We start from the raw sequence: 13,304 nt of genomic DNA on the forward strand, positions 1-13,304 counted from the left end.
TGCAGCCGTCATTGTTGTTTGGCGGGTCCAGGCTGGGGATTCAAACCCGCCACCTTAGGTGTACGTGGCTGGCGCCTTAGCCGGTTGAGCTATAGCCGCCAAGCCACAACCGCCTTTTCTTCTTGGCACCTCAGGCAAACCTGCCTCTTCCTGACAGCCTTTGCCCTTCTGGAATGTTCTAGAAGGCAGAGACAGGTTGATGGCCCTGTGACCTCTGGATTAAGGCCTTATTCTCAGCACAGAACCAGCTCAGTAAGCCCTGCACTCCGCCACACAGCTCCCTGCTTCTATTCACACCACTAAGCATGTAATTATTCCTGATGTGTGGTGCTCCTGAGACACCATGGACCTTTTTATAGTTAAAACTCCTAACTATCAGTTTTTCAGGTGCCTTGGTAGAAATTCAGTAGGAATTTGTGGTGTCACAGCTCCTGCCAAAAGTCCCATAGGGCAACTGCTCAAGATGGCTATGACTGAGGGTGTTTAACTTTATTTATTTATTTAAACAGAGCCTCACTTTGTTGCCTTTGGTAGAGTGCTGTGGCGTCACAGCTCACAGCAATCTCAAGCTGTTGGGCTCAAGTGATCCTCTGGCCTCAACCTCCCAAGTAACTGGGACTACAGGTGCCTGCTACAATACCTGGCTAGTTTTTTTTTTTTTGTTTTTTTTTTTTAAGAGACGGGGTGTTGTTCTTGCTTAGACTAGTCTTGAACTCCTGAGCTCCTGCCACAACACCTGGCTATTTTTTTGTTGCAGTTTAGCTGGCCTGGGCTGGGTTTGAACCTGCCACTCTTAGTGTATGCGGCTGGCACTGTAACCACTGTGCTACAAACGCCGAGCCAATAAATCTGGTTTTTGAAAGCTCATTATTTGTAGAGAATGGAATGGAGGAGGACAAGGCTAGAGGCAAAGAGATCAGTGAAGAACAGTGGATATGGAGAGAGGGAAGAGGGCAGTCTGGCAAGGCAGAAAGGAGGATCTGGGGAGGGAATAGTCAGGGGCTGAGGCTGAGATTTCTGGCCCAAGACACCAGGATGCAGGGGCAGGAAAAGGGGGGGAGTTTAGGGTATGGCTATAGAGAGTAGTCCTGTCTGGGCACATAAAATTTGGAGCATATATGGTGTCTATACTGAACCAGACATCTGGAGCACCTGGCTGTCTGGGTCTGGAGTGCTGGAGATATACCCTGACATGCAGACTTGGGAGCTGTTATGATACAGTTCCTAGTTGGACAGATTAAAGTTATACAGTTTCAAGAAGTCGGGTGTGGTGGCTCATGCCTGTAATCTCAGCTACTTAGGAGGCTGAGGCAAGAGAATCGCTTTAACCCAAAAGTTTGAGGTTGCTGTGAGCTGTGACGTCATACTACTCTACCAAGGGTGACAAAGACTCTGTCTCAACAAACAAAAAAACCCAGATTTGTCCACAATTCTCTGCTTAAAAGTTTCCCTCTCAAAAAAAAAAAAAAAAAAACAACCAGATTTGTCCATAATTCTCTGCTTAAAAGTTTCCCTCAAGGACAACTACTCGCTAGACCTCTGTGGCCTTGATCTAGCTCCTGCTGACTCCCTCCTCCCTCCTTCACCTCCCCGTCTGTCCATAACTAACCCCTTGCAAGTGCTGTGTCTACTCTCACCTCTAGGCTTCACACACGCTCTCTTTGCCTCTCACCTTCACCTTGCCAAGTCTTATTCTTCCTTACAGCTCAGCCTACGCACTGTTTCTCCAGGAAACCTGTCCTGGTTCCTTGAGGCTAGGTCGGGTGCCCCCTTTTTTGGGCTCCTATGCCATCCATGGCTTGCCTTTATCATAAGACCTCTCACACTGGATTGCAGTAGACTTGGACCCTGTGTAAGTCATCTTTCCTCTCTGGGACTATTTCCTTTTTTGTGATATGAGAAAAATAGTTCCTGCCCTCTCCCCCTTTACAAATGCTAAATAGCCCCATTAAACCCTCTCCACATGCAGCACAGGAGCCTTCTCATCAACCAAAAGTCAAGTTTCTAGAGACCTAGTGAGGCCTCCTTTGTCTACAGCCCTTATGACAGCACCTTGCTATTATGTATACACCGCACTGCGTAAGTCAGGTTCCGGAAGATGTTTCCTTCCATCTTGGCTTGGCCATAGGAACAGACTAAGACGCCTCCCTTTCCATCCCGGAAGAGGCACTTGCGGATGAGGCAGCCCTGCACAGAGTTGGCCAGTGCCATGGCCTCCTTGTCCTTCTGCAGCTCTTGCTGCAGTGAGTTCAGCACTAGGCAGCTGGGCAGCTGAATGGATGCTCCTGGCAGGGGTGGGCCCAGGAAGGAGCCCCCCAGTACTGGGCGTGGGCCTTGCACTTGGTAAGACAGTCTGTATGTGAGCTGTTCCTCATCTTCATCTTCACCACTGGGACTCAGGCCTCCATCGCTGCTGTCTGAGGCCTGGGGCACCCTTTCCCCATCACTGCTCACCTCTGCCTCCTGTGAGCCAGCCTTGGAACCTGGCTTTGGGGAGTTAGCAGCTGGGCTGGTAGGGCTCTGGCTGCCCTCAATTACAATGTCACAAGTCTTTGGGCTCCAGGCCTGGTCTCGGCTCTCTAGGTCCAGGGACATTAAAAAATCAGAGTCCTCTGGGGGCAGCAAAGTGGGAGAGGACTTGATAAGTGCTAGCAGATACTTGTAGGCCCAGTTCTTATCTGCAGATGGGTGACCCTCAACAGTCACAGAGTTGTTTTCACTGCCTACAAATTCACAGTTTTCCAGGACACAGAGGGGCACGTTGTGCAGGAAGACATGGGTGTTTTTGAAGGTGCAAAACTTCACTTGGCAGGTACCTGGGCCATGGACCTGGATGTGTCCATTCTCAAAGTTGCAGTTGTCAAACTGGACGTGACCTGATGTTGTCTGAGGAATGAAAAGGAGAAAATGGCTATTAGAGGGATATAATTTGTTTTTTTGTTTTGTTTTGTTTTGTTTTATTTTTTTGATGCAGAGTTTCACTTTGTTGCCCTTGGTAGAGTGCCGTGGTGTCACACAGCTCATAGCAACCTCTAACTCCTGAGCTTAAGCGATTCTCTTGCCTCAGCCTCCCGAGTAGCTAGGACTACAGGCGTCCGCCACAGTGCCTGGCTATTTTTTGGTTGCAGTTCAGCTGGGGCTGGGTTTGAACCCGCCACCCTCAGTATATGGGGCCGGTGCCCTACCCACTGAGCCACAGACACCGCCCTAGAGGGATATAATTTGTTTTGCACTCTTTAACTGCTCTTTAAGGAGGGTAGAGCATGGAAAAGCCATTTGTTCTGCTGATCATCTCCCCTTCCCCACCAGGGCAGGGGTGTTGGTGGCCCCTAAAAGGAACTGGAGAACTGCCTTGCATCAGAGAGGGAGGAGGCTTGGGAGCTGCCTACCTTTCCATCTTTCTAATCTCAAGGGAAGGGGGACAAGAGTGAATGATGGCAAAAAAGTTCTTACTCTGCAGCATAACCTTTCCTAAAACTTCAAGTCTTAAACCCTGCCTGCACTGGGACAGGCAGTGGGGGAGGCCCAGCCACACAGACCTCTTACTAGGAAAGAGGTCTATGTGGCTATTGGATCCTGTGGTCACAGCAAAAAACACCAGGTCACGTCTCTGAAGAGAAGAACAAGCTATGCTGCCATGACCAGGAAAATACTGAACAGTGCTTAAAAGCATGGGCTTGGGGGGCTGACTCTTTCAAGTGTGCTATCTTAGACAAATGCCTTCACCTCTTTAAGCCCATTTCCTTCTCTGTGGGCCACAGCTCACTAATCAACAAAGCATAGTACCAGGCACAAAACTGGTGCTATTATCATCTGGGGTCAGGAACGCAAAAAGCATAATATCCTCAAGAGTCTGCGATGGGGGTAGGGTTGGGGAAGTGCTGACCCTACATCATAGTTCATCTGACCCCTCAGCTCTCTGGGCCTGATGGAGAAGTAAGCTTGGTGAGATCCATTTGTTCTATATTCCTGAAAAAAACTGTTTCTCGATTTCATACAAATTCTGTCAGATGTATTTGAACCATAAAATGAGGAGGTGTCTCATGATCCCATTTAGTAATCCAGACACATTTACCCCTTGCACAATTTTTTAAACTCTTTAGCAGTGACCTCCCTTGATAGCTTATCCCAGAACATAACTCCCTTAACCTCTTTAAGTCTTCTTCCTTCCGAATTTTTTCTTACTACTCCTTAGGAAACCATTTCCACTCTAAAGATAAAAGTCAGCTCTCTATAGATGGTTCTCCCTGAAAGTCACTGAAAACTGCTAAGAAATCACCTTGGCCTTTGCATTTTTCTGGCAAGGCATCCTAGGTCCCAGGTCTTTTTTAGTTAAAACACAACCATGAGCCAAGTACTAACATGTACTGAGCACTAAGCCAGATGGCAGGCCACAGAGAAGCCTGAGGCCACCCCATCCCACCTCCTTGAGGATCTAAGGCTGTACTTCTGATGGTGGCTAAAATTAACATATTACTCTAAGAATAAATTTATTATAAAGGTGAAGGATCTGGAACATTGTTTCTTTTTTAGAGACAAAAGGTCCTTCTGGATCTACAGACCAGCACAAAAGAAGCTCATCAGTTCTTCTGAAACATTCTAGAGCTACATGATAGGCTTTTAAGCTCCCAGGGAATCTAGCATCTTATAATTTTATAAATGCTTAGATTAGAAGGCCTGGATTTGAGGTCTAACCTTACTATTTACTAACTTGAGAAAATTACTCAACATCTCTAACCTCCTGATCTGCAAAATGGGGACAGCATGATGCCTACCACATGTGTTTGTGGTGGGGATCAAACGAGGTCACAGATGGAAGTCTCCTAGATTATGAATATAGGCTTTGGATCTCAGCTTTGTCCTGTACTAAGTCTGAGACCCTGGGTATGTCACTTAGTCTTGCTGAGCCTCAGTTTCATCTATAAAATCAGATGACACTACCTATCCCACAGGGATGCTAAGAGGAATAAATGAGATGATGGCTAGAAAGTACATGCTTGGCATATACTAAGTGCATCAAAAATGGTGTAGGCCGAGTATGGTGGCTCTCGCCTATACTCCCTTGGGAGGCCAAGGCAGGAAGATAGCTTCAGCTCAGGAGTTTGAGACCAGTCTGAGCAAGAGTGAGACCCTCATCTCTACTAAAAATAGAAAAATTAGCCAGGCGTTGTAGTGGGCACCCATAGTCCCAGCTACTTGGGAGACTGAGGCAGGAGGATTGTTTGAACCCAGGAGTTTGAGGCCTCTGTGTGCTAAGCTGATGGCACAGTACTCTAGCCTGGGCAACAGAGTGAGACTCTATCTCAAAAAAAAAAAAAAAGAAAGAAAGAAAAGAACATGATCATTACAAACATAAGAGACAATTTTAAGTTGTTGGCTAGCACGGTGGCACATAATTATAAACCTAGCACTCTGGGAAGTCGAGATGAAAAGACTGATTGCTTGAGATCAGGAGTTAAAGACCAGACTAAGAAAAAGTAAGACCCCTGGCTAGGCGCCTATCGCTCAGTGATTAGGGCACCAGCCACATACATCAGGACTGGTGGGTTTGAACCCGGCTTGGGGCCTGAAAAACAACAATGACAACTGCAACAAAAAAAATAGCTGGGCGTTGTGGCGGGGACCTGTAGCCCCAGCTACTTGGGAGGCTGAGGCAAAAGAATCGCTTAAACTGAAGAGTTTGAGGTTACTGTGAGCTGTGATGTCACAGTACTCTACCGAGGGAGACATAGTGAAACTGTCCCCCCCAAAAAGGACCCCTATCTCTACTAAAAATACAAAAATTAGATGGTCATCATGGTGTATATCTATAGTCCCAGCTACAAAGGAGACTGAGACAGGAAGTCTGCTTACGCCCAGGAGTTTGAGGTTTCAGTGGGCTATGATGATGCCACTGCACTCTAGCTGGGGTAAGAAAGCGAGATTCTGACTTAAAAAAAAAATTAAGTTGCTATTGGTAGTAATAATAGAAATATATAGAAAAATAGAAAAAATAGTAGCGATATTAATTTTTATTGATTAGGTACACAATCCAAGTTTCTTTTTTTTGAGACAGAGCCTCAAGCTGTCCCCCTGGGTAGAGTGCCATGGCATTACAGCTCACAGCAACCTCCAACTCCTGGGCTCAAGCGAGTCTCCTCCTCCATCTCCCAAGTAGCTGGGACCACAGGCGCTCGCCACAACGCCCGGCTATTTTTTTTTTTTGGTTGCGGCCGTCATTGTTGTTTTGGCGGGTCCGGGCTGGGGATTCGAACCTGCCACCTTAGGTGTATGTGGATGGCGCCTTAGCCGGTTGAGCTATAGGCGCCGAGCCACAATCCAAGTTTCTAGGCAACTTCTGGGAGGCTGAGGTAGGTGTATTGCCTGAGCTCAAGAGTTCAAGACCAGCTTGAGCAAGAGTGAGACCACAAATCTACCAAAAACAGAAAGAAAAAAAAATTAGGCAGGCATTGTGGCAGGTGCCTATAGTCCCAACTACTCAGGAGGCTGAGACAAGAGGATCACTTGAGCCCATTTGTTCTGAGGTTGCTGTGAGCTAAGATGTTACAGCACTCTATCCAGGGCAACAAAGTGAGACTCTAGCTCAAAATAAATAAATAAATAAATAAAAGAATATGTATGACCCTGGACCTGCCAGGTTCCCTACCTTTTGAAGGAGACCTTGTGGTATGACAGTTAAGCAGAAATGAAAGATGAAAATTGAAAAAGAGGAAGAAAAAAGGTAAAAAGGTGAGCCTCATTTTTTTGTTGTTGAGACAGAATCTCACTATGGTGCCCTCAGTAGAGTGCTGTGGCAACACAGCTCACAGCAACCTCAAACACTTGGGCTTAAGCAATTCTCTTGCCTCAGCCTCCCGAGTAGCTGGGACCACAGGCGCCTGCCCCAGTGCCGGGCTATTTTTTTGTTGCAGTTATCATTGTTGTTTAACTGGCCTGGGCTGGGTTCGAACCTACCAGCAAGGGATGTGTATGTGGCCAGCACCAGGCTATAGGCGCCAATCCCGAACCTCATTTATTAATACAGCCTTGCCATAAATAAAGTAGAATTTTGAATCATACTGATCCCTGTGCCTATTAAAATTTTAACTAGTCCAGAATTCAGGAGTGTGTATACTAAGCTACTCAATTCTAACAAAAAAGGGACTACAAATCCACTGAGATGAGGCCAGATCAGGACTGGAAAGGCCATTTATTCGATGTGAACACTCACCTTATACATGATGGGTGAGAACCAGGCTGGCATGAAGATGAGGTTACACAGGCGTGTGGTTGAGCAGTGCTGATCAATGCTGGCTATAAGGGCCACTTCGCCCAACTTCCCATGCCCTATAATCTCCACGGGCACCTTCAGGATGATTTCACCTTGCTCTTCATATACACCTGGGTAGAGCATAATTCGGTCATATAGGCTGGCCATTGCCAAGGCACTGCTCAGGCTGTCAAATTCATGACCTGGTCCAACACTCAGGGTACGTCTTTCCCTCCTCCGGCGGAATAAAGAAAAGCAGACAGAGGACTCCAAGTCCAAAGCGTTCTTGGTCCATGTCTTAGAGGCAAGGTAATGCTGCTTGAAGGCCTCCCTCCAAGACTCAGGCTCTACATCAGGCTGGTTGGGCCAGTTGGGGTGGCGGCACTCTGTACAGCCCAAACACAGCTGCCGCCAGCGTGTACTGTCGAGACTGAGGATGAGTTCATACCAAGCCCTGCATACCAGGCTGCAGCGGCACAGGTCAGGAAGGTGCAGGTAGGCTAAGATCAAGCGCCACAGCTCCAGGGGGAGGCCACCAGCCTCCATGGTAACCTAAAGATAGACATAAAACAAAAGGTTTTTGTCTACCTTGCTTACTGTTCCCCTTCTTAAAATACCCGCTGTCATGTTCTGAGTCCAAGCATTGAACATGTAAAAAAGGCCCAGCGAATTGGATGTTCTATCCTCTCAATCTGAATCCCACTGTGGACTCTTTCTACCTGGAATTAGCAAAGAAGACTCTTCTTTTTGGTCAGTACTATAAGAATTTGTATGACCAGATGGGCACAGTGGCTCAGACCTGTAATCCTAGTACTCTGGGGGGCCGAGGCAGGTGGATTGCTTGAGCTCAGGAGTTCAAGACCAGCCTGAGCAAGAGTAAGACCCTGATTCTCCTAAAAATAGAAAGAAAAAAGAATTAGGCAGGTGTTGTGGTGGGCACCAATAGTCCCAACTACTCAGGAGGCTGAGGCAAGAGAATCACTTGAGTCCAAGTATTTTGAGGTTGCTGTAAGCTAAGACATCACAGCACTCTATCCAGGGTAACAGAGTGAGACTCTGTCAACAACAACAACAACAACAACAACAACAACAACAACAAAAGAAACCAAAGAATATGTACAACCCTGGACTTACCAGGTTCCCTACTTTTTGAAGGAGACCTTGTGGTATAATAGCCAAACACAAACAAGTAGATATGAAAGATGGAAGATTGAAAAAGAGGAAGAAAAAAAGTAAAAAGATGAGCATGTATGTATGTATGTGTCCTGGTGGCACTGATTCTAGATTCTTGAAGATGCCCTGGAACCTACAGACTTTCCTTCAATTTTGTGAGGTACCCAATTACCTTCCTATAAATTTCCTTTTGCTTAAGCAGGTTTCATTTGGGATTCTCTGACTAACGAATGAAAGTCTGGAATCATCCAGACAGCACCCACTTTTGGCTGTCAGGGTCCTAGAGCTCTGTATCCCCTACACTCTCAGGGAGGAGACCTCTGCTCTTTATGCCAATAGGTTCCTCATTCCAAGATAAAGTCATTGCTAATGTTTCCGCATGTGAGGCAGCCCCAGGAAAGACTGCAGCTGGGTCATATACTGTGGGTTTGCTCTGTCACCAGTTATTGACATAACCCTAGTGTCCTGAACACCGATGAGGCTTGCTGTTTAGCCATCTGCATCCTTGCTTTCGCTGGAAAATAACCTTCCCCTGCCATGTGATTACAGAGGTAGGATTCCCTGCAGAATGTATACAGAACAATGGTCCCCCAACCAATGGGATTGTTTCAACTGGGCCACTGAGACTTTCTCCAGGAGAATATGAATTGTGATTCTACATCCAGGCTGGCTTCTTAAATGGTAGTGATGAATAGCTTCTTTCCTAAGCTATAAACTCAGAAATAGTTGCTGTTGATCATTTTCCCCAGGTGGCTGGGGGGAAGGGAAAGACAAAAGAAGCTGATCTACATTAAGAGAAGAATTAATCAGAGATACAGAAAAAAGCAGAGAAAAAGGAGAAAGCAGAGGGCATCTTGTTTCTCTATAGCACCGAAGGGCGTGGCTCCAGTCTACTCTCAGCTTCACTCTTGCCCTGTGAATGCCATCAGATGCCTCTGCATTCTTATTATAAATTCTCTTTTTGGTATAAGCTGACTTCATTGAATTTCCATTCTTTATACCTACCTAAAGCCCCCTCATTTATAAGTGTGAATTTTCCCACCTAAAACACAAGAGAGCTGAGTTAGATCATTTAGACTAACTTCCAAGTCTGAAACCCTATTATATCTAGACAGCTAGAAAGTAGAACTAGAAACAGGGTAGATTCCTTAATTAATTGTTAACCGCTCCAAAGCATTGGTTTTCCTCTCAATTTTATGAAAATGCTGATTATACCTGTCAGTTATCTAAGCCCCAAGATTTAAACTCTACAGTTAGTACTGGAACCTGAGTATGTAGATCCTTCTATAATTCACCCAAGGAATCTTCTCCGCAGCATTGGAGAAGAACTAGGCTCTGAAACATTACAGAGAAAGGCTGGGGTCCTGACATCTGCCACTCCCTCAGACGGACACCACTTTATTCAGGTGGTTTCTGCGGCACTGATGTCTCCTGCTCCTTGCTTCTTTAGCTATGCTTTCTCAGTCTAGAAAAATGTTCTTCTACCCATGCTGTAGCTGAGTGATCCCATCTCCTTTGGCTTCAGCTACCACTGGAAATACTTGACTATAAAACCTGAATTGCCAGTCCTATTGTCTCCTTCAAGCTCCATAGGTAACTCAATTGTCCAGCATTTCTATTTGGATGCTGCATAGATACAAAAACTCAACATCATGTCCAAAATGGAACCCTGACTTTCATATCAATCAGGCCATGAAAGAATAATCAGAAGTACATTTTCCCTCTTGTCATAAATAACTATAAACCTGGACAAAAATGTATGTGGCAACTGAATATACGCCTTCAGGCACTGAGCAGCAAGTCGCTCTGGACTACGATTTTCAAAAGAAAGGAAACAGGAGGTGAGTTCCAAGAATGCCCTAGCTTTCATTCAGGGACATCTCCTTACTGTGGTGTGGGGAGATGGAGCCCAAGCAGCATGGCAGTCTTGCCGAGCAGGCAGACCCAAGTTCTGTGCTGCTGCCATTGTGAGGCAGTGCACCAGAATACAGAGAGAAGCACAGAGTGGGGGCGGGCAGGTGGGCAGTTTCTTGGCTGAGCACTGGGCTGATATGGGCCAGACCCCATCAGACCTGGTAAAGAACACCTGTTACGGGCTCAGAACTAAATGACAATAGTTGAGATCATGCAGAGCTGGGAAACACCAGAATGTGGCCCAAACAACATGGAGGATTCATGCTGAGACTCAGACTATTCAGTTCAAAAATTCAGAAAGGTATTAAAGGTATTCAATTGAAATGGGAAGGATTAAAGCAAGCCTGACAGGATCAAAAGGTTCTTTCTCAGTGATTTAACTGCCTGCTAGAGTAAAACACTCTGTAAGAAAAGACAACATGATGCAGGCACCCTTAACACCTCATCCATAAGACTGTATTGACATAAGAAAAATAGAGTCCAAAAACAGAACTTTGCACATTATCAGTGTACTCATTTTTGACAAAAGGTCAGTGCAATTCACTGAGTAAAGAAAAGCTTTTCAATAAGAGGCTTCATATCTACATAGAACAACTTGATATCCATATGTTAAAAAAAAAAACAAAAACCTTGACTTGCAACTCACACTATATATAAAAATTAACTCCAGATTGATTGTAGACCCAAACATAAAAGCTAAATCTATGAAGCATCTGGAAGAAAACAAAGGAAAATATATTTGAAAACTTGGGGCAGGAAAAGACTTCTTAGAACATGAAAGCACTAACAATGAAAGAAAAAATTCAATAAATTGGTCTAAAAATTCTTCCACTCACCAAATGGTAACTTTAAGAAAATAAAAAGACAGGTAATAGAACAGGAGATAATGTTTGTGATGCATATACAGGACAAAGGCCTTGTACCCAGAACATTGAGAACTCTGGCACTCAATTAAAAAAAAATCCAAAACAGGCAAAAAAACCCCCTTTTTTAAAAAAAATTTTTTGAGACAGAATTTCACTTTGTTGCCCTTGGTAGAGCGCCATGGCACACAACTCACAGCAACCTCAAACTCTTGGGCTTAAGCCATTCTCTTGCCTCAGCCTCCCAAGTAGCTGAGACTACCGGTGGCCACCATATTTTTTTTTTTTTTAAGAGATGAGGTCTTGCTCTGGCTCAGGCAATCCACCCGCCTCAGCCTCCCAGAGTGCTAGGATTACAGCTGTGAGTCACTGGGCCCAGCCAAAAAAATAGCCCAAAAAATTTGAACAGAAACTTCACAAAAGAAGAAAAATGAATGGGCAATAAGTTCACAAAGCTTATTACTCAATTTGTAATAAAACTATAATGAGAAACCACTTCATACACAATAAAGTGACTATAATTAAAAACACTAAAAGCATCAAAGCAGCAAAGATGTGAAACAACCAGAACTCTCATAACATTGCTGGTGGGCGTATAAAATACTAGAATCACTTGAGAAAACTAGCAGTTTCTTTTACAGTTAAATATATATCCATTCTATGCCCCAGGAACTCCACACTTAGATATTTACACAAGATAAATGAAAACACGTTTACAAACTTATATAGCAATGTTTACAGCAGTCTTATTCATGATATAGAAGATGGATAAACAAGTTGTAGTGTATTCATACAACAGAATACTCTTCAGCAATAAAAAGGAGTGAACTACTAATACAGACAATAACATGGATGGATCTCAAAAATAATATACTGGGGAAGTGGTGGTGGGGGCAGAAAAAAAATGCTGAGAACAAAAGACAACAGACAAAACTGATCTATAGGGATAAAAATCAGAACACTGCTTATGAATGGGGTAAAGGCTGACTTGAAGGGGGTAGAAGGAAACTCTGAGGGTTAAGGAAATGTTTTATATCTTAATTGGTGTGTTAGTTACATGGGTACATATTGCTTAAAAAAAAAAACCTCAGTGATTTGTATGTTTTAGTTCTGTGCATATTGCTGTATGTAAACTTCATTTTAGTTTTAAAAATAGTATATATTATCATCTCTCCCCACCCTGCTCCAGCACTTGTACTGTATTCCATATCCTGGGCTAACAGCACCATCATCTCCCACCGTAGCTGCCCAAGACTATAACAGATAAACCTTCTTGATTTCTTCCTCCTACAGAAACTCTCTAAAGTCCTAAGTTTCTGCTTCCTTAAGCAATCTCTCCTATAAGTTCTGTCTTTTCTATCCCCCCCCCCCCATCACTGCATTTTTTCTGGCTTTCCCATCTCATTTTTAGCTTGGAGTGCTACAACAGATTCTTAACTGGTCTTCCCAGAAATAGTAATGCCTCTGCCCAATCCATCAGACATACAGCTGCCACAGGGATCTTTCTAAAATACAAATCTGATTGTGCCACCTGTTGGCTTAAAAATCCCTCAGGGGCTCCCCACGGCTTCCAGTATCAAGCCTAGTACAGATCTTGTTCTCTGTCATCTCTGACATTCATCCCACCCTACCCCCTCCTTCCAAATAAATACCTTTTTCTGAAAGTCTTTCCTTATCCTCTCCTCAGAAAGGGAGTCAGAAATCAAGTGCCTCCCTGGGCTTCCACAGCACCCTGGGAAGAGCTCTATCACATTTTAAAAGTGTAAACAAAATGGAAAGTACACAAAACAAATGTAGAGTTTGGTGAATAATTTTAAAAGGCAAACATCCTGTTAACATCCACTTAGACCAACTGGACCCACACCTTTCACCATTAACTAAGTTAGACTCTCACTGGATTAAAGATTTAAACTTAAGACACGAAACCATAAAAATACTAGAAGAAAGTGTAGGGAAAACGCTTGAAGAAATCGGCCTGGGTGAACATTTTATGAGGAGGACACCCGGGGCAATTGAAGCAACATCAAAATACACTATTGGGACCTGATCAAACTAAACAGCTTCTGCACAGCCAAGAACACAGTAAGTAAGGCAAGCAGACAGCC

The 13,304-nt window shown here is 44.5% G+C and overlaps 1 protein-coding gene across 1 annotated transcript in view; it reads right to left on the minus strand.

Annotated features, from left to right (window-relative positions):
* Positions 1 to 13,304, minus strand: part of FBXO10 (F-box protein 10) — a 58,112-nt gene that overhangs the window by 25,653 nt on the left and 19,155 nt on the right. Inside the window, exons 2-3 of the mRNA XM_012802437.2 lie at positions 7,211 to 7,801; positions 2,053 to 2,886 (exon numbers count right to left, since the gene is read on the minus strand). Of these exons, the coding sequence (XP_012657891.1) occupies positions 2,053 to 2,886; positions 7,211 to 7,795 (1,419 nt within the window). The 5' untranslated portion in view covers positions 7,796 to 7,801. The remainder of the gene's footprint in view (positions 1 to 2,052; positions 2,887 to 7,210; positions 7,802 to 13,304) is intronic.

This window comes from Otolemur garnettii, unplaced genomic scaffold, assembly GCF_000181295.1.
Source record: "Otolemur garnettii isolate 467f Iridium unplaced genomic scaffold, OtoGar3 scaffold00014, whole genome shotgun sequence".
Taxonomy (NCBI): Eukaryota; Metazoa; Chordata; class Mammalia; order Primates; family Galagidae; genus Otolemur; species Otolemur garnettii.